Raw genomic sequence first — 26,712 nt, forward strand, 5'->3', positions numbered from 1 at the left:
GACAATACCTAGTGCCAGCAGAACTCATGCGATGGGTTTAATTGCTCTACTACGATCCGAAAGGTAAAGTTCGAAGTGTGGCGGGTGTATCAAAACCGCTTCATGACTCTGTTGGTGTTCATCAAGTTAACGCCCTCTCACCACTCCTCTTTGATACTGTCACACGGGATATCCAACGTCCAGCGCCTTACACACTGCTTCATGCAAATGATGTTTTCCTAGCATCGGAGAGCAAAGATGATCTCGAGCAACTTGTCCAAAAATGGAATGATCGCCTCATGCAATACAGTCTCAGATTGAATCTAAAGAAAACTGAATTTTTGACGATCGATCCCCATGAAACAAGCACAATCACTGTCAGCGGCAGTGATCTGCCCGGAACTGAGCGACTTAAATATCTCGGGTCAATGCTATCAGCCAATGGAGAACTGCGTTATGAAATTGCTTCATACAATAACGCAACCTGGATGAATTTGCATTCCACAACTGGTGTTCTTTGTGATCGACGTATCAAGGAACGTCTCAAATCTAAAATTTATCGCAATGTCGTGCGTCCAGCCGCCCTCTATGGTTCTGAGTGTTGGCCGACTATAAAAGACAATGCACATTGTCGTGCGGAAATAGAGTCGAAGATGTTGCGTTGGATTGGTGGCATGACACGTTTTGACCACATCCAAAACGAGGATATCCGCGATCGTTATGGAGTTGCATCGATCGTGGAAAAATTGCGAGAGAGGCGTCTTCGATGGTATGATCACGCAATTCTCTGGCTAACGAGAATTCAATTGCCAAGATCGGTCTGAACATCGAAGTCGATGGTAAACGACCAAAAGGCAGACCGAAACAACGGTGGCTTGATACGCTAGATGGGGATTTAAAAGCCTCGAGATTTCACCCTGATCAGGCATTCGATAGAGCCAAATTGCGAAACCGATCACGACGAGAAGACTCCGCTTGAGAAGGGGACAAAGGCTGAAGAAAAAGAAGAAGTATCGGAACAGGATGTATATTATTTTGAGACCGAGACTTCCTAGAGATGCACCACTGTGATTTTTTTCAAATGTTTCGGTTGGATATGTTCTGGGAAGGAGACCTGTCTCACTTTTTGGGGCAGACATTTTAAGCCCCCACTCCTCGTTTTTCATCCAATATCAGAGATAAGATAATTTTCGAAAATACTAATACTAATTCACACGTAAGGAGAGCCCCCTTAAACTCAACACAAGCTGGTGCCACTAGTTATATGAAAAAGGGATTCACAGACCACACCTTCTTACCAAATTTGGTGACAATTGATTTAGCCATCTTCGAATAAATCGAGTATGGCAGACAGACAGACATTCATTTTAATTTTTAATTTTTTTACACAACACCTTACAACGATGAAGAAGTGATGTCGGCAGCTAATGACTGTTTTGAGGAGAAAGTCAGTTATTAATACAAGTCGGGAAACTGGAAACTGGCCGTTTCACGTATGAAAGGTTTTGCGTATTTCATATATAAAGACATTGGAGTGTGCATTTGTCCCATTAGTACGTAGGACGTAATTTATGCATATATTAGGTGAGAATATCCACATTCAGTTTTGAATTTGCAAAAAAGCGTCAACCTTGACCTATTGCAACTGTGTTAGTAACAGTGCGATTTCCACCAAACTTAGTAGGATCATTATCTACGTTATAGCCTACATTGTTCTATAACCAATTACTAAAAATTGTAGTAATATACTATTATTAACTTTATTTGAACAGAAATCGGTATGGAGGATATTTCGGAGCGTGGGTACCGTATAGTGGCAGCCTCATGATTTTTTTTCAGATTTTTCAGCTGAGTGGTTTCTGAGAAGGGGTCCGTTAAAGAAACGGTCACTTTCGACACCCCGCACAACAAATGTCAAAACTAAGATCGGTTTCGAAAAGTTCTAATCGAGACCTTTCATTTGATACTCCCCCACATGACTACATTTGATGGAAAACAAATGTACACCCCTGTTCGCCCCTTTCCCGTGAATGGAAACCCCCCCCCCTTTAAATGCGATGTAGAATTATGTAACTCATTGTATGCGTGAGCGATCACACTTCCCAACTTTCCACCAAATTTGGTGTGAATCGCTATAGCCGTTTCCGAAGAAAATACGTGTGACGGACAGGCAGACATCAACGACGCTCCCCATAGACATCTTGGCGAATGGAGGCGGTTGACTCTACAAAAAAACGTCTAACGTATTTCGACAGCAGCTGGTACGGTGGGAATCTATCGAAGAATGACAGAAAAGATAGGACGATTCACAAACTGGTCGGTGTACATACCGCATCATTCCCGATATTCGGAGATGGTTTGAACGAAGTCATGGAGAATTAATCTGCGAGCTAACGCAATTCTTAAGTGAACATGGAAGTTATCGTGCTTATTTACATAGATTTGGTCACGACGAGTTATCATGCTGCCCAAGATATGGTAACGTGGCTAAAAATGCGGAGTATGTCATATTTGATTGCCCCAAGTTGCGAACGCGTACCGAAGAAGAATGGAAGCGGTCGCAGACTGGCGCTTAATACCGGAAAACATTGTGGAGTTCATGTTGGAATCAACGGATGCTTAGAAGCAGGTTGTAAAGCAACTGCAAGCTATTCACCAGCAACTTAGGCAGGAAGAACTACCACGCAAACAAGAAAGGGGGAGAACCATAATGAGTCGCAGTTCAAAGCTGATCCAACCTCGCGACGAAGTACTTTATAGGAGTTCCATGGTGAGAGTGGAATGAAAAGGAGGTAGTTTTAGTGAGTACAAGTATCATATAACTGCATGGCAAGAGCCAGCAGTAGGATTTGAACCTTTCCACCATCCAATGTGAAAAAAAGACGGACAGACATGCAGATAGCAAACCAGTTTGTTTTACACAAAACATTAATAAAAAGGGTATCGAACTTATTAAACTTTGCTGGGAAAAGTGTGTAGAGCTTTTGTCTTCTCATGTTTAGGTAGGGTACTTCTGAGACCGCCCTCGTACGTACCCTACCGAGTTACCTTCGAGCCTTTGCGCTTTCCTACTTTTCATAGAGAAAATTGCCATTTTCAGTGATAGTTCGAGATACCATTCGGATGAATGCTTGTTCCAGTACTGTTCGATGACTAGCACTAGATATGCTTCTATCTCCGCAGCGAACTGCATCCCGTGAGCGGTTACGGTCCGAGGTATTTTGACTGCAGGATGAGAATTGTGCTAGCCGCGTTCTAGCCCTTTCCAGTTCCACCACAGTATATGTGATGCTTTCCCCAGACGCGTTGCGATCCTTGCAGACAACGCAAGGTGCAACTCCTGTTAGATCACCAATAAGTTGCAGACGTATCCCCATAGACTAAAGACTTGTAACACATGATGAAGCCTTCCCGTAATCACTTTTTGAATACGTTGATGTGTTGATTTACCTCCCTTCATAAAATTTGATCTCGAATTAATCGGCAACTTCCAATATCTCAATTTTTTTTTCCTCGAAACTTCACCAAATTGTTGCATATCCGGGCTTTAGTTACCTCTGGGCTTTCACTTTGGTCTTTTGTCTAAGATAATCAAGATCTCGTATTTCCTAATAACACATATGTTGTAGGCTAGCAACATACAATCAACTTCACAGACGAACAGGAAGGCAACGATTGAATCAATTAGTAAGGTTTTGTTTTACACAAAGCCGGGTTATGTGGCTTTTTTATATAAAATAATGAAAATGTTCAACACTCTGATTTACGCTTTGCTTTATTTAAGCAAATGGTTCTGCCGAATCCTAATTTCATTTGAGAGAAGCAAATCAAGTTGGTTGGATCTAAATGCATGTTGATAAATCTAAATATAAATTTTCCACCACACCATTAGTACAACAATTATTAAATTCTATTAAATTAGTCATTAAGAAGTACTTACCTCATTACCTACGTTAATTCCAACACAAACATTAATTAGACAGTTCAAGTAAGGAGGAGAAATCAAAACACCAAACACATTTCCGTCAATTTATTTTAAAGCATCCAAGTCGAGCTTAAAGTCACAGAAAACACATAAAATATAAAACATTCAAACTTCAATACAAGCAATATATAAAAAAAACTTTAATTAGGATCCTTAATTAGTTCGTATGATTACGGTGAAGTGCCTTGTTTGGGATAGATCGGGGATGTTTTTTCTTTCAGTTTAAATGCTCTGCTTCCTCTACATTCAAGTTTGTTTAGGTAAATAATATGGCATTTTCCGGGGGTACAAATGAATTTGGAACTCCGGAAATAACTCAATGAAAGTATGTAGCGTGTATGTGCTTTGTAGGCAACTGAAAAGCGTAGGTGCTCTCGTTAATTAGAAATGGAACTTGACCTATTTCAATTCAGGGGCTTTGGGTTGGAAAAATTCAGTTTACGTTTTTGTGAATCACTGTGATACGCATTAGCGAAAGTAAAGGTACATACATAAGTATGTATATGCGATGGGAATTTTAATTTTCAACCTATGAGGGTGATACTACTTTGAGCTTTGGCACAGGCTAATAAACCGCGGAGGAGAGAGCATGTACGAGTATTTAGTATAATCAATTGAAACTTTTATGTGAACACAAATATATGTACGTATATTTTCCATCCCCAAATATTGATCCTCTAGAAATTGGCAGTTATAAAGAACTCGTTCGGGCACAGCTTTATACAGCGAATATAATCTCTCTATTTGGAGTGAATTTTATTGATGATAACGATTTTATCGATCAAAAGTAACATTTGTGAACTCGTCAGCTGTCACGATGTTGCTGGTTATTCTTTTTAATTTAATGGACAAAATATGATATAAGGAACACAAGGTCATTCAATTTGCTTTAAGAAGCAAGAAGAAAGTGAGAGATATGAATATTCTTACAGATAAATAAAGTTAATAGATTTTTGACTTCGTACCGCTCGACGTCCTACATACACAAAGTTAATACATAAAATTCTGTTGTTTAATTATTATTGTTTAAGTTGAACTATCAATTAAACGTCGATGTAAATACAAACAAATAACATTATTATTAGGCCAAAAACAGCACTCATACATACATAAATCTTACCAAAATATTATTTATAAATAATGTTAATTATCAAATAATCGTTATTTTAGATTGGAATACTTTTATAACAAAATCACTCACTAGTTAATCACATAAGCCAATGATAGACATCTATAAAATGTTTAGGTTGTGCATTACGTTTTGCTGTCCGTTTCCGTAATTTCTTATAAAACACACGAATATTACTTACAGGATAGCTGGTCTCGATTCGCATCGCTTCCTTTCCAGGGCACAAGAGATATGATACGTGATTTTCCAGTCGGTTTGCTTCGTATGTTTCATATGAGCTGCGAACTTCTTGTCCTTGATATGCTGCATAAAAAAATATCGATTTGGACCGATGAGCTTGAAGGTTCTTTAAAAATGTTTGGACATACATATATATATATATATAAGGGAGAGGATATACGATATGGATATTGGATGAGGAGGAACATATTTTTGGAATACTGCGAATATATACTTACCGCGAACTATTATTTTAAATTCACAGTGTGAAGATTGACCATCGCGGTCTGTTGCCATATACGTGATGTGGTGGACACCGGCTGTGAATCGATCACCAGGGATCTGGAAGTTTAAAGAAATTGTTAAATGGCAATGAAATCATCGAAAACGATTGTATTTGAAAAGATGTGCAATACACAAGGATATATTTAGATAAAGTATGTCCCCTGTAGAAGTAGAGAAGACTAATTTATCAAAACTAATGTCAAACTCGAAATACCGTGAAATTTAGGAAAGGAATATTTACGAAAATAGATGTACAATATCAGGTTATGGAAGATATTTGATCTGAGTTCCATCGTAGTCATCCAAGAAGATGGAAGCATTTTGATATATCAATTTTCTTCTTTGCGAATATAACAAAAAAATACTTGCTTAGGCTGAGGCCAGAACCTAATGGTTTCGCTCGTTCTGATTCATACTCATGCCATGTTTATGGATCTTTATAATCGAAGCAAATATCATCTGCAGCCACCTCCGGCCATATTACTTGGTAGAATAGAGTTGACAGTGTCTGCAGAGTCACCAACACGTAATCAGTGTATTTATTCCACAACCGAAAGAAAACGTCACAAACAAACTATTTTTCAACATCCCCTTCAAATTCACTTCTAAAAAAAATTTGTTTCCATTCCACGCACGTTCTCGCGTAATACGAAACTCCGATATGCCAACTTAAAAAAGGAAAACATTCCCTTCTTTATCTACACGTTGAACCACGGAAAGCCAAAAAACCAAGTTCTACATGGGATAAATTTCACGTACCCCAACTGGAAAGAACTCCATTTACGTAACCGACGCCATATGTGTCCACTCCTTCGAGACGAGTACAAACTGCCGCAACGCCAAGTTCCTCCACCTCTACTTTGTGACGTTCAGCTCCAAAGTCCTACTTAGACATTAAACATTAAGTAGCAGAAGAAAAACCCGGTCTATATCAACCGCAGAATAAATGGCGACTTACAACTGGTCGATGTTTGTTCTGCTGCCTACCTTTTCAAACCAAACTTCATCCTCCCACCAAACCCACACAACAACACAAACTCAACAAAATCCTCATCATTCGCAACTCCCACTTCCACCCACTCTCTGCGTATCCATCGCGAAGGATGCACCTACAAAATCCAGGCCTTCTTCAACCCATCCACCCCCACCTTGTAGCCCGACTCAGTTCCTTCTTCCCCACCTACAGTAACCTTCTCTCCAGTGGAGAAGAAACCACCCCTACTCTCCTCCCTCTGCCCTCTGTTCTCAAGCAATGACTCCGAAATAATGCTGAATGTCACCATTATGCTGAACTCACCAATTAGCAGACAGAAAAGACACGGTTTGACTAATTTTCTCCTCATCTACAAATCCAACATCATCCTCCTTAGCGAAGGAAAACTGAACCGAAAGCATATATTGTTCATCACCGACCTCACCATATTCCGTACTGTGGGTGTAGTCGGCTAAAGTGGGAAAACTGTCATCTGATATCAACTCTCCTTAACGAGCAGTGAATTTTCACCCCCACTACAATGGCCCCACCCCTCGACCAGTGCTTAAATTCAACCGTACTAGGAGGCGGACAAAATGGAAACACTTTTCTTGGTACGTTTTCCCATAAGCAAAAACGGCAATATATTAGCCAACTAGTACTGTCAAAACTCTATGCAACTAACCCTTCTTCCCACGAAGCGAATCTCATTTCATCACCAAACCACTCATTCCTACATCGACCTTTCCTTTTAAGCAGTGAACATTTCTCTTAATCCCTCAGCACCATCGCCCTGCAAGACCTTCCAGCCATCGCTGACCTAAGTCACCTCATTGCAGGAAGTACATAGTCCTGTTCATTAACACCGCGAAACGACTTCCCAAACCCCAACTCTAATTCCAACTTAATCAGTGACCTGCGAACAAACTACCTGCTACCATCCTCTATAGAGATTAGCTTATTTGTACGAAAGTATACAGAACCTACTCATAATGCATGCCGACATTCTTTCCTTACAGCACCCATAAATTATCAGAAAATAATCAGCCACCCTACTCAAACCCAACTTCTTCAAGAAAAAAGCGTAGTTAACTATTTTAAATCGCGAATCTATTTCTCACACAAATCATCCGATCTCAAATACAATCCCAATATGCATTCATTATTGATTGGTTTTTGATTGCCACACTGCCCTCCCCCCCGCGGCTTATCACGGTATCAATCCATTGTGCCAAATTTCATGCAGATTCGTTCAACTGTTTAGATTTGATTGCGCACCGATCAACGTTACAACGTGGCTTTTGGATATACAGTGCTGACAGGATTGGTTTCATATTTTCTCATTTTTCAGGCACTCCCCAGAAGATCAAACCAATTTTTGCACAGAGCAAAACGGAAAAGGTTTCAAACCTTCAGCGTAGTCACATGGTTCAAATAATAATGATAATCGTTGGCGTAACAACTCAATTGGATCAGGGTCGTGAAGTGTGTTAGAGCATTTCATTCAAGACCGTAACGGTACACTATAGGATTATAGTAACCTATAGGAGGCAATGTGTTAGCACTGGGCTCGCCCGAGATTATTACCCTGATTTGACACAGGTACTCATTCACAACTGAGTCGGCTGGTATCCGACGTCAAATCACGATAGAAATACCGCTGCCACCAGTGAGATTTGAATCACGACCTTCCGTACCGCAGCCTTGTGCTCTAATCACTCAGCAATACAGACACCTGAACCTTATATATTTCCCCTATTGCATGCCATCGGATGTATTCTGCATAACGGTTCGACGTAGGCAATGGTAACTGGAAAGTACTGATAAACGGTACTTTGTCTCGGCCGCGTAACCGGAAAAATACTTCTGTGAACTGAAGTCGTCTAGTGCGGCTCAAGTAGTGGAGAGAAAGATTTTTCACTATTGAGCTGTGATGGAGCGAAATTTAATAATTGTTAATTCTGCCAGTTATCGGGAAGCAATAGTGTGGATTTGTGTAAAATTATTTCTAATCGATTCAACTTTTAAGAGCTATTTTTCATAAAAATTAATAGTCATGAAGATATTATTCTATCGCGGTTCGTTCAATAATATCAATTCGTCCATAAAAAGAAGAAATAATGTCGGTGACAAGATACGAATGGTGAGTGGCATTTCGGGTCATCATATGTAGCTCTGGAAATAGCTATTAGTTTATCGGGAATGCCCTTCCTGCATAGAGAGCCCCACATACACTCCTTGTTTATGCTGTCGAAAGCTTTCTCTAGATCGATGAAGACCAGGTGAAGCAAACTTCTAAAATCCACGTACTGTTCCAAAATGATCCGTAGGGTGTTGATGTGAACGATGCTGGATAGGGAGAGCGGAAACCGCCCTGCTCTCTGTCGATCAAGTTTTCAAAGTGTTCTTTAATGCATTTCAGGTTACGTTTAGCTATTAGCTTTGCGACGGCAGGGAACAGGCAGATACCCGTTCAATAATTATACTACAAACGCGTATTCGTTTTTGAAATCTTAGCAATAATCGACCTTCTTATAGGTGCCCGATTCCTAAGATTTCCAAATGAGTGGAAGTAGTAGATCTGCAGGTCCAGGTCTGAACAATTCTACGGGGAGACGTTCAAACCCAGCGCATAGACGGCCGAAATGATTTCTCTTCTGTTTGGAGGAGCAGTCCGTATCCGCTTATTATGTTAACTAGACATAACATCCAGAAGAACAGAAACTTCACGGGATGTTATCCGGTTAAGAATCGTGGTGCAGTGTGCTTTCCACTTCTTAAGTTGCTCGACATCGTGGGTGAGGAGTTGTTCGTTAACGTTCTTTATTGGCCCATCGAAAAGCTTACGATCACATACAAGTTCTTTCTAAATTGTCTGTTGTAATACGCACAATACGTTGAAAATCGTGAAATTTTGTTCGGTATTGGAGTTCGAGTGCGTTACGCCCGCCGTCACTGGCAGCGGTTAACACCCCTTCCGTTCATTGATCTGTTTCCATGAAAAATGCACAAACCTCCCAACATTATCGTTACGGTTTGGGGACTGTGTTTCCCCATCGCATGTTTATAAAGCAGCAGGGTATCGCCAGAGCCCACCTTGCCTTGCCCATGTCACAATGTCACCTTTAGGGACCTATCTTACATTGCCTGTAATTGCTCTTCGAGTGCATCCTTCTCCACTATATCAAAAGTCTCTGTTGGAGTATACCACTTTACAATTGAAAACTCATTAGCTAGCCGTCTTAAACAACCTGACACCGGATTCGTGTCTACTACCACTCGGCTTCCAGAGTACAAAAGCGCATCGCCATCAGTGTGGTAAAAGGCAAGGCAGTACTCGTTAGAGTCCCACTATCTTACTTCGCTTAGGATCAGATGTCCAAGTTATGTTGCTGGAATTCTCACTTGAGTTGGTGAAAGCGAACATCCTGGCGACCCCCGGGGTCGAGGAGCATTCACACATTCGAGAAACCAATCACAGTCCATTTTAAATAGTCAAAGGTCGTAGTCTCTATCCGGGGAGTTGTTGACATTTCGATAACAGTGAAGTTTCAAAATTTGCACGTTGGTAAACCTTCGTTAAGTGCCTATATTAAGCTTTTCTGCTTCATATGTCTCAGCAGTCGGCATCTCTTTAAGTTTACTTCCTCGTCCAAATGCTTGTTAAAAAGGGCACTAATTACATAATAATCACTAGTGGAGATCAATTAACATAAGACTATTATTATTCAAAGAAATCCAACCTATTTACAATCCTTGTAGTGTCCGCGGCTCAGCGACAGGAGCGGAATTTCATTCGCCTTTTCGAAATAATAATACATTCCATAATGTGTGATAGTCTCTTTATCCTCACATTTTTTTTCTACCCCTTTAGTTCTCCCAATTATCCTTCTTTATTTCACAATTCCCATCCCGTCCTTCATTTAGTCCAATTTCAATTGAACCATTTCAATTCTATTTTTCATAAACTCGTTCACCTTCACATTATTGGGTGGAGGCGGGCGATCGTTCGTGGCTGAGGGGAATGACCTACCGCACACTTCAGCAACATTACATGTTGTTGTTGGCGCTGAGCCGGCATGGACTTTTAAGTTCAACACCATGAACCGAAATGGAACGAAATTAGCGGAACCGAGACCGACTGACCGAGGGAAAGCTGATGAGCTGAACATGCGTTCATCAATTGGTCAACGAGTCTTGTACAGTGCAGTTATGATTTTAAAGAAAGTGTGTGTGTTGTTTGAAAATTTGTAATTTTGTCAAAATAAATCCGCGTGCCAAAAGGAGTGAAATCGTTCATGTTCAAGCAGTTAATGCGGAAACCAGATTGGAGCCAAGTTCTGCGAAATCATCTCCGATGAACATGGTATCGACGCAAATGGTACCTATCATGGTGATAATGATTCACATATGGAACGCATCATGTCTACTATAATGAAGCATCCGGCGATAAATACGTGTTACGTGCCGTTTTGTTTGATTTAGGCACCATGAACTCAGGGCATAGCGGACCATTCGGTTACATTTTGTGATCTCAATTTCGTGTTCGGACAATTCGGCGCTGGTAATAACTGAGCCAAAGGACGCAACACAGTAGGGTTGAATTAGTTGATTCAGTATTGGAGATTGTACGACAAGGAAATCGCGAATTACAGAAACGTGAGTTTTGAAAAATAATTTTTAGTTCGGTGGGTTGCACCGCGGTTTTATTTTTATTGCGGTGATTAATACCAGATGTACAGTCTACCTTCATCTAGATCGAGCAGGCGGCACGAGATCTTGGCCAGCACATTAATGAAGGCAAGACGAAGTACATGGTGGCAACGTCAGTGTCAAAACCAAAACCGAAAGAACGAACAACATCGAATCGCACTGGTCAAACGAAAACAATGAAGATAGTCGACTAGGACCGTTGAAAATTTCTCCGATCTAGGTTCGAAAATCACAACAGATAAGAGCTATGACGATGAAATCCGCGCACCGTTGTTGCCTGCCAACAGAGCATATTTCAACTTACAAAAACTATTGCGCTCGAAACGTCTCACCATACGGTCAAAGCTGGTACTATACAAGCCTATGATTTTTCCAGTCCATATGTATTCCTCGGAGATTTGGGTTCTTAGCAAAAAAAAAACTGCGAACTTCTAGCCTCTAATGAAGATAAGGGATGGGCGAGTCACCTAACCCGTATGGATGACGATAATCCAGCCCAGAAAGTCTATAAGGGCAATATCTATGGTAGAAAAAGAAGATGAGGCAAACCCTGCCTGAGATGCAGCGAAGGCGTAGATTTTAGGGATATCGAATTGGTAGACCTCGGCGCAAAACCGGGGTATCTGGAGTTCCTTATCAAGGCAGGCCGAATACCGGTTGTTGTACCGTTAATGATGATTAGTGAAAAGCAGAGGTGATCCGAGGGAGGCCCATTGAAGGGCATTGCGTGACAAAAATTCACGTGTAACACCCACGCACCGGATCCTGCGTGCGCTACGACCTGATGCGTCCATATTAACGTTTTGTCAGATTTTCCAGGTAACAGAAAGTAAAAAAGTAAAAGTACAAATTCGCTTAGTTTTCCACATTCGAGAGTGTGCAGCGGCAGAAATTGTGTCTATGCCTGCTTATATTCGATTTATGTTTTCTATGCTGTTCCGTGGGCAGGACAATTCCCATTCGGCTCCGTCCAGGACCAGGACAGGGACATGTTCACGTGCTCGATGAAAGCGTATCTTCAATTTATTCGGAAATAATTCAAATGTGCGTATTTACTTTTCACAGCCACAAATATTGAGAAATAGATACTTGCGCATTGATCGCAGAAGAAATCACAGTAACGGAAGGACTCGCGAGGAACAGTTTAGTCCCACTAAGCCCCATTCAACAATGTGCTAGCTAGGCTGCTTCGCGTCCCCCGAGACTCAGAAGTACACAATTTGTCCTGACAGTCACGGCGAATTGTTTGTTTTTTGTTTTTGAACGTGTTTCGTGCTGAATTCACATTTTGAAGGAATTTCTTAAAGAACCGCAAAAAAGAGAAAAGGAAAGAAATATTGCAGCATCCTCCGAGAGTGTAACCACAGATTGAAATACCCAAGTTGGAGAATTAACACATCTGATATTTGTTGTTATTGTATATAGAATCTGAAGGGAAATTATTCGAAAAAAAGTGTTATCATACACAGCGCAGTATTTTATGTTTTGTTTTTAGAACTTCCCTATATTTTAATTGGTTTTTTATTTTATTTTATTTGAGATTCAAATTGCATGACTATTTACTTCTTTATTTATTGCGTTAATATAATTTCGAGAATGAACTAAATCTCGCTCAATTTGAGGACTCACTTCTTCCCTCCTCCTCCTTATCACCGTAAAACTTTTATTACAGAATATATAGAATATATAATATAATAGGTTGTCAAGGGAAGGCGAGAACCGCAGAGGTCGCACTCACAAAGCATCAGAGACAGGGTCGTAGATCATCCTTTTCGATCTCGGCACTCGGGTCCGAAGCTTTACGGCTCCATGCGCGGTCGAGCTGTCTTTTTTTCGTATTTGAGTTCCAGATTTAGATCGCATGTTGTTCATTTCGATTCGATTTTTCTGGATCTGATGCGTGGGTGTGACACGTGAATTTTTATGAAATGACATGTAAGGGATCGAAGTGCTCAAAGGACCTCCTACATTTTCGAGCCTGCGGAGGCTCAACTTTTTAGGTTTTTGGGTTAGCTCTCCTCTCTTGGTCATCTCCAGCCAGTCATTTCATGGCCAGTTCCTTATTACAAATATGGTGTGGATGGATTTGAAAATCAGTGATAATGTTGAGTACTTCTCTAAAGCTTTTCGACAGAAAGGTAAAAAATTCGATATTTGAAGTACTCTAAACTTAATTTTGTTATTTATATCAGCAACAGTATTTAATAGAGGTTGGAAATAAGAATAATTCTCCTACCTGAGATTTGTAGATTTGCTTCAAATGGCCAGTAGTTTGGAACACTGGCTCCTTCCACGTGATAGAACGCGCCTGTTCATTTGGATTCAACTGAACATCAAAAGATGGCGGACAATAGGCGACAACTGGCGGATGTGCTTCCTTCACTGTGATAATCGTTCTACAAGCGTCTTCTACATTCGAATAAGGACTCCTTGCAGTAAAAGTGATAATATGAACCCCGGCTCCGAAATGCGCTTCCAAGAACTTTGCCCATTCTGGTTGAGCCGTGACATATCTGAAAGTATTTCTTCTTTGTAAAAGTTGGCTTGGGTTAGCAAAATATAAATTACCGGGTAAAATCGACGTTAGATTTGGGTTGCTCAAGTTTGATATGTACAGTTTTTTGCCCTTTTGGAAGGATAACTAGCGTATCCTGTGGACACTTAATAGACGGACGGAAATTTTGTGGAGCAGTGTTAACAGGAATACAATATAAGCTGGAATTAGCGGACCAGGTCTGGTCAGCGTTGCAGACAGTAGCTCTCTTGCCGGCGGGTTTAAAGCCAGGACCGCAGTGAAGGACGCAGCGTTCGCCAGCGAAAACTTCTCCTTGAACACAATTCGGTGGAAGAATAGATCCATGTTCTGGTCTTGGAAGTCGAGGGCATGAAACAGCTGAAGGGATAGATGGTCGTCAATGGAATGAACGGTATTAAATTTTGAGCTGATTATGAGCCCTAGATACAAACCAACCAAGCAATCCAGGAATATCACTCATAGCATTTTAATGAAATATAATTATAATTAATCCGTTTAAAACAAGCTATTATTTATATGCAAATATTTGAAGCTCAAACACACTCTAAGCGTCAGATTGCAAAGCGATATTTTCTAATTAGGGCTTGAAATGTATGAATGTTTCATATCTTTTATACTTTTGATCAGGATTTGGCTCAGAAAGCTAATTTACGAATATTTTTAAGTGACATTGAAAAACTCTAATTGGACAGTCAACAAACTTTTTCAGATACAATTCTATTATTCGTATAAAGCAACTGTAAATGCCATTACACCGTGGAATAATGCGGACTGGTAACAATGTTTGAGACTCCTACAAATGTTTCAGAACAAATGAAATTAACTCGTGCCAGAAGCAAACTCCAACTTGTATGATATTTACAAAATGGGTGTTCTTCTCTTTATGGGATCATACAAAGGTTTGTATCTAGTGATTAACATCTAAACTAAAACTTACGGACGCAGGTGTTTTCTGCATTATCCCATTCTCCTGTACCATTACAATGCCTTGTTGAGGGGCCAACCAATTTAAAACCTTTATGACACCACACTGAACACTTTGTTTTATAGAACAATTGAGTCTTATGGCGACTGCGAGAGCAATGGATCTCTCCATTTCGCGGTGGTTTCAACGGCGTGCAATTATCTCTAATTTCTGTAAAATGCATATAAAAGGTAAATAACCGCAACAACCTCATTGATCTCTATCAAGTTTCAAAAAAATCTTCAGTACCTAAGCATGTTCTTCTGTCATGAGCCAGCTTGAAACCATTCGGGCACACGCATTTAAATCGTCCTGGTAAGTTCACGCATTGCGCGTGAGGAGAACAGCCTCCATTCATATACTCGCATTCATTTATATCTACGCAACGGCCAAAAACATCCAAGGTGTATCCATCGTGGCAATGACACTCGAAAGATCCGATGGTGTTTCGGCATCGATGCTCACAGTTATGACCGTATCGGCACTCGTCAACATCTAAGCATGTAGCATTGTCTCTTGGATTCAAGGTAAAACCACGCTTACATCCGCAACGAGCACCTGTAATAGTCGCTTCGCATATCTGCGCACATCCACCATTATCAGTGCTGCAGGGATTGTCTATTTCACACGTCCGGCCATCATCCTTGAGTTTGGAGTTAGGATCACATTCGCAATGATAACCACCTGGAAGATTTTTGCAACGATGCGAACATCCTCCATTCAAATCAGCACATTCATCAATATCATTGCAAGTTTTCGCATCCTCGCTCAGCTCAAATCCTGGTGGACACCTACAGCGGTGACTTCCTTCCAAATTTTCACATCGATGAGAACATCCACCATTGTGCCCATCGCTGCATTCGTCTACATCGCGACATGTTAATTGGTCTTCAGATAATTCGAGTCCAGTGGGACACGTGCACCTGAATCCACCAACAGTATTCACGCAATCATGAGAGCACCTCTTCAGCGCTGCCGAACATTCATCCACATCCACGCAGGTAACATTATCGCCAGCTAGGAAGTGTCCTTCGGGACATTCGCAGTAGAAGGATCCCAGAGTATTCACGCATTTGTCAGAGCAACCACCGTTCATGCTGACTTCGCACTCGTTTACATCCTCACATGTGAACTTATCCCGTCCCAGCTTGAATCCTGGCGGGCAGGAGCATTCATATGTTCCAGGGATGTTAATGCATATATGGGAACAGTCATGCGATGTATTGTCTAGGCATTCGTCCACGTCCTTGCATGTATGCCCGTCGGCCAATAACTCATATCCCGCCTCGCACGTACACGAGTACGATCCTAAAAGATTGATGCAAATATTCGTGCAATTTCCATTATTTTCAATACATTCATCCACATCAACGCATGTACGTCTATCGGCGAGTAATTCATATCCCTCGGGACACAAACAATCGTAGTGTCCCAAATGATTCTGACAAATATGCGAGCACTCGCCATTATTCTGGGAACATTCATCAACGTCGACACAGTTACGCCGACTATCATCTAAATTATAACCACTAGGACAGATACATTTTAGAAAACCATCCGAGTAATCGCACTGATGCGAGCAGCCTCCATTGTTGAGCGAACATTCGTCCAGAAAATCGCATGTATGTTCATCATTGATAAGCATTTGTCCTGGCGGACATGAACACTGATAGCTCCCGGGGAGGTTAATGCAAAGGTGGGAGCAGTTGCCGTTAGCAATGAGGCACTCATCGATATCTGAGCAGCGATTTGTTGCTGCATGCAAAGCAAAACCCAGCGGACAAGTACACTTGTAAGAGCCTTCCGTGTTAATGCAAAGCCGAGCCGAATCGCAGTTATGCAATTCCAACACACATTCGTCCATGTCCACGCACTGTGTGCCATTAAGCAATTGAAAGCCACTCTTACACTGACACTCATACGAACCTGGTTTGTTCACGCAGATCTGGCTGCAACCTGCATTGTTGCGTATGCATTCATCGCAATCAACACACGTACGCCCGTCTGGTCCTAGTTCATAGCCCGGATTACAGGCACATCGCTGTGGAAGACGAGGATCACAAATTTGAGAGCAACCTCCATTGTTTTCAAGACACGGATTAAAGTCTGCACAAGTTTTATCGTCTTCCTTGAGAATCATTCCTGCCGGACAACCACATTCTATATATCCATTGTGTGAATTGCATTGATGCGAGCATCCACCATTATTCGCAGCACATGGATCAGAACGTCCACATGTTTTGTCTGGTTGCAATTCCTGGCCTTCTGGACACACGCATTTATAACTTCCGTCGGTATTTTGGCATAAAAGGTTTCCACAATCGTGAGCATTTTCACGACACTCGTCCCTGTCAACACAGGTCCTATAATCCCCTGATAGAATGTATCCGGCAGGACATGTGCATTCATAGGAACCGGCACTATTAGAACATGTATGTGAACATCCATGTCGCCCAGATTCACATTCGTCCACATCGTGACAACGACCCTCTTTCTCTTCATACCCAGCTGGGCAGCTGCATCTGTAACGACCGGGTTCACTTATGCAGGTTCCAGGATGGCAATTCCTGTGTCCATCAGTCGCTGAACATGAATCCTCTAAAGCCGAACATGTTCGCAAATCAGCTTTTAAAGTGTATCCGTCAGGACACCTACATGAAAATCCTTCCGCTGTATCGACACATCCATGTGAGCAACGAGCTTTATTTAAAGCTGGATTTAGTAAATCTTCACAGAAATCTCGGACACATGTTCTTTGGTCTGAATGCAAGTGGAAGTTCTCAGGACATACACATTTAAATGATCCTTCAAGATTGACACATTCATGTGAACATGCAACATGCTGTGCAGCTTCACCATCTTCCTCATCTCCATTCTCAGCAAAAGCTTCACATTCATTGATATCGTGACAAGTTCTTTCGTCATCGCCTAGTTCATAACCTTCGGGGCATGTGCATTGGAATCCACCGTATGCATTCTGACAATGTTGGCATCCTGAAGTTCCTTCCGCACACTCGTCAATATCAACGCATTCTCCTTGTTGGTCACGGCGGAGGCCGTCTTCGCAAGGTTTGACAGGAACTGCAGACTCAACTTCAGATCGATCAGTTTCCTCTACAACTTGACCTCCAGCTACCTCGTTTTCTTCGATGCATCGCCAGCTTCCAGGTGTATTTTCGCATCCATACGGGCATCGTGTTTTGATATCAGGATGTTCGCATTCGTTGATGTCTGCAAGTGGAAAAATCGAAACATTGTGAGGAAAACTGGATAAGAGTTATAAGGTGTAATCCGAAAATATATCTAAAGACAGGTGGACGTTGTGTGGAACCAAGATTGTTCTTCTAGGTATGCAGAATCGAAATCGTTGAAAAGCGATAAGTTTGAAGATTTCACCCCTTTCATCTCATGTAGTAGGGAAGCAAAAATATCAATAGTTTTACGTCAACTAGAAGGATCTTCCTTATCCCGACACCTTTTTGCACAAGGATGCCTGATAAGAACGCAGTTCCCAAAGTATTCTGATTGAGGGCATATTTTATCGAGTCCTATTATACTGTATGACTCTATTGACAAATAAGGGCTTTTGTGACGCCCAACATGGAGATGAGAACGATGAAATCAATTAAAGATATCATAAAATAGGCAAGATGCACACAAGTCCAAGTGAGAAGGAGTGAAGGTAAGTCGCAATAGTTCAAACTGTCAAGTAGGATCTAGGTACCTCTAGGGGAAATTTCATTCCTCATATGGTTACCATTTATCCCTTGATAGGTCATAGTGCTGCTGACGATTTGCTTAAATGTGTTTTGACTCCCTTCACGGCTTCCCGAGGCGCAGTTCTGCAACATGTCTTCCTAGCTCGAACCATTCGTCGACAGCTATGAAATAGTGGATTCAATTGCATGGTGTAGCCAGCCACTTTTCTTTAATGACCAACCCACTGCCACTTCCACCTTCTTATTAACATATCCACGGATTACTGGTCTGATGCCCCATGGAGTTCTTTAGTTGCAAATATATCAGGCAAGAGCACCCCTATGGCATAGCGCAGACAAGTGTTAAAGGAGCCCTGCAGCTTTTGAGTAACAGTGGTGGTCACTTAGTTCCGATAACAGATTTTGCAAATAGCAGCAAAGGCGGATCTAGGGCTAATTATACGTTGAAGAAAATTTAGTTCGGTGCCGCCGTTGGCAGAAGGGACGCTTGTCAAATATGCATTTTAATCAACACTTTGATATTCTGCCCTTAATGCAGATAGGAACAATGTGATTGCCCATTAGCTAACCTACAGAACCTTGGTTTTAGTGAAATTCGTCTTCAGTCTAAATACAGTGCCATTTGCCCAACATTCATGTCTCCATGGGAGTGCAAACAGTTGTGATCAGCATAGTCGCGGTGTTTGAAGAAAGATGTCATGATCCATTGAAGTTCTCCACGTCCTGATTGCTCTAATAATAGCTACAAGTACCCCTCTTGCGTAAAGTACTCCAGATACACTATTCGTACACGATGTTGAAAGCTTTATCGAAACCGATTAAGCAGGTGGAACATAATTTTGAACTGCACGTATGTTACTGTTCCCAACTGATCCACATCAATGTCGAGGTGGTCAGTGTAGAAGAATCCAGAGTGGAAACCATCCTGATCTGTGTTGATAAGGCTACGAAGCGTTCATCGATGAGTTCCAGGATTGTTTTAGCTATCGTTTGGCTTTACTCGCTGGCGCACTCGAATTACAGTGCGAAATCTCGGGAAGTTCGGAGTGGTGTGCACCGTCACAAAACGAATGTATTGTTGCCGAAGTCAAGAAAGCAGAAACTGCCGAAGACCACAATAATTTGTTCTGCATCGTGAACGAATTTGAAGGTGGTCGCAAACCTTTCAAACGTAAAAGCTCTACCCCTCATTGACGATAATGACCCACGCAAAAGGTGCAAGAAGCACTTCACCACAGCTCTTAACCGTCACCGTAACATGCGGATATGGACTGCTCCTCTAAATAGAAGAGTTCATTGCAGCTCTTGCAATTTCCACAAAGCTACTACTTTCACTTATGCGGTAATCCTAAAGAATGAAGAAGAGGATGATCGTTACGATTCGGAAGCAGGAAATATTCATTCAATACACCTTGCCAGCCAAGCACACGTGCATGCGTGTGTTCACTGTCAACTTCAAAATTAGATAGGTTTTGAAAAAAAGCGGCATTTGCGACGAATATTTAATTTGCTAGCGACAGGTAAGGCAAAGTATACGCTGCTTTCCATAAAAGGCAGCTCAAAGAAATAGCATATGCCATACGTTAGTGAAATGTTATCCACGCCTCAGCCATTACGACCTTCAGCTGAGTTCACAAATTGGTTTTGTAATGTCCGTACACCTCTCGCCCTCTCGAAATTAAACCAGGCTTCCAGCAAGATACTGGGCTGGATACTCTGGAGTCCACTGAAATGATATCGTGGACGCTGGACATAATTTTTGTATCCCTACAACACGGTTCTACTCTGGAAAGTCTGTCGAAAGTAAGCGTAAACCGATGCTGTATTAAAAATTAGGTCATTTTCCCAAAAATTGTCGAAGCAATACTGATAGGGGGTACAAAAGTTTCCCACGTCGTTTCTCTGGTGTTTCGGACCAAAGTAAGGAAGACAACGAATGAATAGTCATCAGCAAGGAGTTGGCTACGCGCTATTCCGATAGGTTCTTTTTCCTACGGAGATATCCTGCGGAGCTCCAAAAGAGGACGTACTAGGGCGGATTGGAAATATTTTGGTAAGAGAGACAGCTATCAAGTGATATGCCCGCAAAGCAACATATAGGCACAAGGCACTAATAACTCTGTCTGGCTTGCAGATAAAACCGGTAAGGCTACTGTCTAATTTTGTGGAAAGTATCGTTTTTGAGAATTTCAAGAAACTATGAAAAGGTTCGAAAAGCAAAAGGAGAGGGCATCGCTGTTTTTAGATGTCCCAAAATAGCTAGATAAGGGAGTATGTTGTGTGGTAATGTTGGAGCAATTGATAGCAGGAATCAAATACAAATTATTATTGCTCGCGATTTCATTACTCATTCGTTAAGTGGGGCAGTAAAGTAGCAAATCGCAGAGAATAAATGTTGCTGGATGCGCTCAGTCAGGCCAAACATTCTACTTGTAAATTGGGCACCTATCACAGGCGAAGACTGAGCTCAGTAGTGGACGTAACTTTTATTAGTAACATCCTTACCTGTATACCGGCACGGTAGCTAAGACTATACGGGCAATGATCACCAGGCGAGTCTCTACAAAGCTGAACAAAAAAATGGAATGTGCAGAGAAGACAACTTGGTAAAGCCAAAAAAATACAAAAGAACCCAAAAACCTATCATGAGCAAGTCCTTGCGCACATCCTAAGTGAGTACTGAAATCTTACAGAGACTCCGGAGAAAATGTAGTTATATATGCTAGAAAACTCAAGCAGATCAGATCATGGTTATATGGTTCAACCGGGAGGTAATAAGTATATTGAGCCCCTACTGGTGGAACGAAATAGAGAACTAAGTTCTGGAGGTAGAACGCCATCAGCGACGATACAGCAGCCCTTCAAAGACAACCTCGGACATATAACGCCTTGAGGAGAAAGCTGAGAAAGCTATAAAGGCGATAAAATGCAACTGCTACAGGTATCTATGTAATGAGGTCAAACCGATCCTTGGTTCCAAGCAGATATGGTACAATAAAAATTTGCTGTGTAGTATTGTGGCGGAAATTAGTAAATATTCTACTTCCTCAAGGCAAGGGCTCTAAGACAGGATGTACCGCTTGTAAGGGATTACAGATTTGCATAAAATTCCCAACGTAGCAGTGAAAGATGCGATCGAAAAGATACCAAATGCATATCGTAAAGGCTTTAATGCCTTCTTAAGAAAACGACTATTTGCGAACCATACCAAAGCTATCATCAAAGAAGCACAAAGGAATAGTAGTGCCAATAGTTATAGAGGCAGTCACCTTTGATGTGAAAGACGCCTCCATTTCAGGTACCTGGGATCAAATAATGGAAGTACTGGACAAAATAAACCTAATGTCCTATCTCATGAGAATTGTATGAAAATACTTATCTGAGAGGGAACTATATAGGTAAGACGATACAATTGAAGGCATTGAGAACTAAAGAATAAGCGCAGAAATGCCGCAGGGATTTATCGTAGAGGCATTATTATGGAGTACTATATGTGCTGGGGACGTGCCTCGCCTGAAACTTCCCTTTATTACATTCGTTATGGTATGTGAGGCGGTATTATGATTGTAATTTAAGAAAAAAACTAGCCGAAGAATCTGTCCAAATTGTCAAAGAATAGTTGAAGACAAGGGGTTTGGAAGTTCCAAAACATAAGGCTGTGGCAATCTAAGTCGTCATTTCAATGTTCTTATATACGGTCCCTGCCTGGATGGAATAGAGACGCCAACTCACAGATTGTCTTAAGAGTTGTAAGCGCTATCAGGACAACGTCGAAAAAGATAGAGTACGTGATGGTCGGAATAACGCCGTCCACAGTGAAGTAACACGCTGGTAAACATGGCCTTTTGGAGCCTTCATCGACTTTGACCATCTGGCAAACACTGCCTCAGAGAACAAAGAACAAAGAAGGTATTGAGAAAGGATGCAATCCCATAAGTGGATTGAAGTTTATGGTGCTGTTACTGGCTCCGCAAAAGCGACTGGGCAATATTGTAGAGAAGTTGAATTTTAGTGCTCCTGCCTGCCTTGTGGCGTAATGTATGATGACCCTTGCGCAGGGATACTGGGTGAAAAGAGGCGGTTTTAACAGGTTAAAATCTGTATTGCGGATCTGAAAGTTTTCTAACAGCAGAAAGAAGGCCAGCGTGAACAGATTTTAGGGTTGTGTGAACATCCTATAAGTCATGTCCTACTTGTTTATACTTATTTTAATAGGAGCAACAGTTTGGTACGACCTAGCGCCTGTCAAACGAATTCTAAAAACGAAACACGAAGTTAATAGAAGAGACTATGTCCATGACTATGCTGTTATAACGTGGAGCTTTATCAAAGGTCCCAGCCCAGCTCATGCTTTACAACACGGGAAGCGTTGCCATGGAGTATAACCACGTGTCTGTTAATACCTATTCGTTTTTTTAGAAATTATCGCTTGTCGGGAGACACTATACGTTCCTTATCTTACCAGATGCATAGCGAGGACTTTTTTTTTGACGGATTTTGTATTTTACACTGTTTTTACAATGTCGTCTAGGTGTGTGGTTTTTACTCACTAAAGTGTTCTGGCCTAGACATGACAGGCAACAGACGGCGTCCGTGTAATGTATCTGTTAGATTCTTTCTTCATTCAATGAATCCAGGACTATGAAAGGAAATTAGAACTGGAACATTTAGGTGAGCTTGTTGCCGTATTTGCTACACCTGTTATCTTCCCGTGGTTTCTATGTGTCAAGGTACTGAAAATGGAAGTCAATTTGTGGGTCTTTCAGCTCATTTCGGCCCATTCCCTTCGTTGTTGTTACCTGCCCAACCTTTCCTCCTTTCGCCATTTTCACATCAGAAAAATCCTGGCCCATCATAAATTTTCTTCACATCATAAGTTGAAATTCAATCAGCATCATTCCTGCTGCTGCATATGGCACATCGTCTGGGATAGTGGAAGCTACAGCACGCTTTCAAGGTGGTCTTCCTATAAATTCTTTTTGGTATTTTATGCGGTATGCAGTACAGTTCGCCAAACCAGCACTGTGTGGGGCCGTATACCACAATTACCGCAGTAGTAACCAACGAGTGCAGCGCAAGCCCCTGATATTTTTCATCGCGAGCATGTTACAACTGTTCATCAATCATTTATATCATTCACACTCTAATACAGACAGTAATTTCGTTACAACACTTCGTGATAAACACCGCCTCTTTTTTGCCTTCCGCAACTGCCAGGCCCACATTTTTAAGACACTTCTTTATAACAGTGCACTTTTTGCATTGGCAATGAAGCCAATAACCATAACTAATGACATCGATAGTTGATCTAAAAACAATTTCCTTGATTATACAAAATAGGTTTGCAATAGGATGGTTCACGAAACATGTTGGCGGTACCGTTAAGGCCTGGTGCCTTGCCATCCACCACCCTGTTGGACGTCTTAAGAATTTCTATCACTTTTTGTCATCATCATCAACGGCGCAACAACCGGTATCCGGTCTAGGCCTGCCTTAATAAGGAACTCCAGATATCCCAGTTTCGCGCCAAGGTCCACCAATTCGATATCCCTAAAAGCTGTCTGGGGTCCTGGCCTACGTCATCGTTCCATCTTAGGCAGGGTCTGCCTCGTCTTCTTTTTCTACCATAGATGTTGCCCTTATAGACTTTTCTGGTGGGATCATCTTCATCCATACGGATTAAGTGACCCGCCCACCGTAACCTATTGAGCCGGATTTTATCCACAACCGACGGCCATGGTATGGCTCACAGATTTCGTCGTTATGTAGGCTACGGAATCGTCCATCCTCATGTAGGATGCCAAAAATTCTTCGGAGGATTCTTCTCTCAAACGTGGCCAAAAGTTCCCAATTCTTCTTGCTAAGAACCCAAGTCTCCGAGGAATACATGAGGACTGGCAAGATCAGTGTCTTGTACAGTAAGAGCTTTGACCCTATGGTGAGACGTTTCGCGAAGAACAGTTTTTGAAAGCTGAAATAGGCTATGTTGGGCGACAACAACCGTGCGCGGATTTCCTCATTGTAACTGTTATCGGTTGTGATTTTCGACTCTAGATAGGAAAAATTGTCAACGATCTAAAAGTTGTATTCTCCTATCCTTATTCTTCCTGTTTGACCAGTGCGGTTTTATGCTGTTATTTAGTTGGTTTTCGATGCTGACGTTGCCACTATATACTTTGTTTTTTCTTCATTGATGTGCAGTCCAAGATCTCGCCCCGATTTCCGCCTGCTCGATCTGGATGAAAGCAGTTTGTACGTCTCGGGTCGTTCTTCCCATGATGTCGATATCGTCAGCATAGGCCGTGTACAGTTTTGGCTATGCTATCATAGGCGGCTTTAAAGTCGATGAATAGATGGTGCAACTGTTGTCCATATTCCAACAGTTTTTCCATCGATTGCCGCAGAGAGAAATCTGATCTGTTGCTGATTTGCCTGGAGTGAAGCCTCTTTGGTATGGGCCAATGATGTTCTGGGCGTATGAGGCTATCCGGCCTAGCAAGAAAGTGGAGTATATCTTATAGATGGTACTCAGCAACGTGATTCCTCTATAATTGCTGAACTGTGTAATATCTCCCTTTTAATGTATGAGATAGATAATGCCTCTTTGCCAGTCGTCAGGCATTGATTCGATGCACCACACCTTGAGCACAAGTTGATGAACCATTTGGTGTAATTATTATTTTTACTTGGTGTTTAACTACCACGTACAAAAATCTCTGCAGACTATAATGCACCTGTACTCCTGAGAAAATAAGCCTTGAACAATTTTCAGGAGGAGAAATAAACGTGGAAAAATTTTCAAGAGAAAATGAGGCGCGATTTGTATCCACCTCTAAGTGGGGTTATTTGAAGCAGTCATTCTTACTCCACTGTATTGCTAATTTCAAGCTTCTTTGAGCTTCTTAGTAGGTACGGTCCTTCAGCTCCTCCCCATCAATTCACTTTTTCGATAGCAATTATGCTTAATGTATTCTACTATCCTCAATAAAACTCCTGATCGACGAAATTAAGAAAACAAGATAGAAGTGGAACCATTACTCCACTTGATCAGACCTACTTGATCAGACTTTTCGTCAAAGGGGTGTAAGGCAATTGACCTGGTTTTCCAGATTAAGGGTTCGAACCGATGGACTTTTTGACATCACCAAAAAAATCAAACAACACGTACAAAAACAGGATAAACAGCATTGGCCAAGATCGATTCCACGCGCAAATGAATTCTCATCACCAAAAGATGGTCAGTTAACATGCTCGACATGGCAACATATCGAGGAGCAAACTGCGACTCCGGCCGCTACATGGTAAAAAACATAAACTCGAGGTTACAAACCTGAAAAACGATTGAATAGCAGAAAGGTACAGAGCGGAAGAACGATTAGTTCATATTCTTCAAACTTTCACTAGAAAGCCCACGGATGACACCTGGTATGACCTAAGAAGCGGAAAAACGAAAATGCTCTGAGCTTAGCTACCAAATGTAAAAAATAAACAAGTCGGGAAACCGAAAGCTTGAAACTTCAGATATGGAAGGTTTCGTGTATTTCTTTTCAAAAAACATTTGAGTGGACATTTGACCCATTAGTACCTAGCACGTAATATAAGCATATACTATGTAAGAATATCCACTTGATGTTGACATCAATTCTTGAATTTGCATAGGAGCAACAACTTTGATCTACTAGTGCAATTTTCTCCAAACTCGGTAAGATCATGCTTTATATTGTAGCCTATATTGTCCGAGTTCTAAAATAAACTTAAGGGGGGGTCTTACAGACAATTACTAAAGATATAGTACTATACTATTAATAACTTAATTTGAACAGATATCGGTATGGAGCGTATTTCGGAGATATATGGAGCGTATTTCGGAGCCTAGACACCATATAGTGGCAGCCTCTTGTTTTTTTCTGATTTTTTTGGGTGGTTAGTTTCTAAGAATGGGTCTGTGAAAGAAATGATCACTTTGGAACTCCCGCATTCCCCATCTCTCCAACAAGTGTCAAAGCTAAGACCGGGAACGGAAAGTAATAACTGAGACCTTTCGTCTGATGCCCCACATGACTATATTTGGTAAGAATCAAGTTTAAATTCGACATAGATAGGTGTAACTCACTATATGCATGAGTGTTCACAACTCCCACCTTTCCACCTAATTTGGTGTCAATCGTTATAACCGTTTCCCAGAAAAATGCGTTTGACAGACAGACAGA

The 26,712-nt window shown here is 41.5% G+C and overlaps 1 protein-coding gene across 3 annotated transcripts in view; it reads right to left on the reverse strand.

The window, feature by feature from the left end:
* The window catches only part of LOC119647812 (fibrillin-3), a 369,488-nt gene that overhangs the window by 49,065 nt on the left and 293,711 nt on the right, over positions 1 to 26,712 (reverse strand). For 2 of the 3 annotated variants that reach the window (XM_038049031.1, XM_038049032.1), the window contains exons 8-14: positions 16,710 to 18,014; positions 15,033 to 16,091; positions 14,757 to 14,954; positions 13,852 to 14,176; positions 13,520 to 13,796; positions 5,552 to 5,654; positions 5,275 to 5,396 (exon numbers count right to left, since the gene is read on the reverse strand). In XM_038049031.1, the coding sequence (XP_037904959.1) occupies positions 5,275 to 5,396; positions 5,552 to 5,654; positions 13,520 to 13,796; positions 13,852 to 14,176; positions 14,757 to 14,954; positions 15,033 to 16,091; positions 16,710 to 18,014 (3,389 nt within the window). The remainder of the gene's footprint in view (positions 1 to 5,274; positions 5,397 to 5,551; positions 5,655 to 13,519; positions 13,797 to 13,851; positions 14,177 to 14,756; positions 14,955 to 15,032; positions 16,092 to 16,709; positions 18,015 to 26,712) is intronic. The other variant, XM_038049033.1, reaches the window with a different exon arrangement.

This window comes from Hermetia illucens, chromosome 2 (assembly GCF_905115235.1).
Source record: "Hermetia illucens chromosome 2, iHerIll2.2.curated.20191125, whole genome shotgun sequence".
Classification (NCBI taxonomy): domain Eukaryota; kingdom Metazoa; phylum Arthropoda; class Insecta; order Diptera; family Stratiomyidae; genus Hermetia; species Hermetia illucens.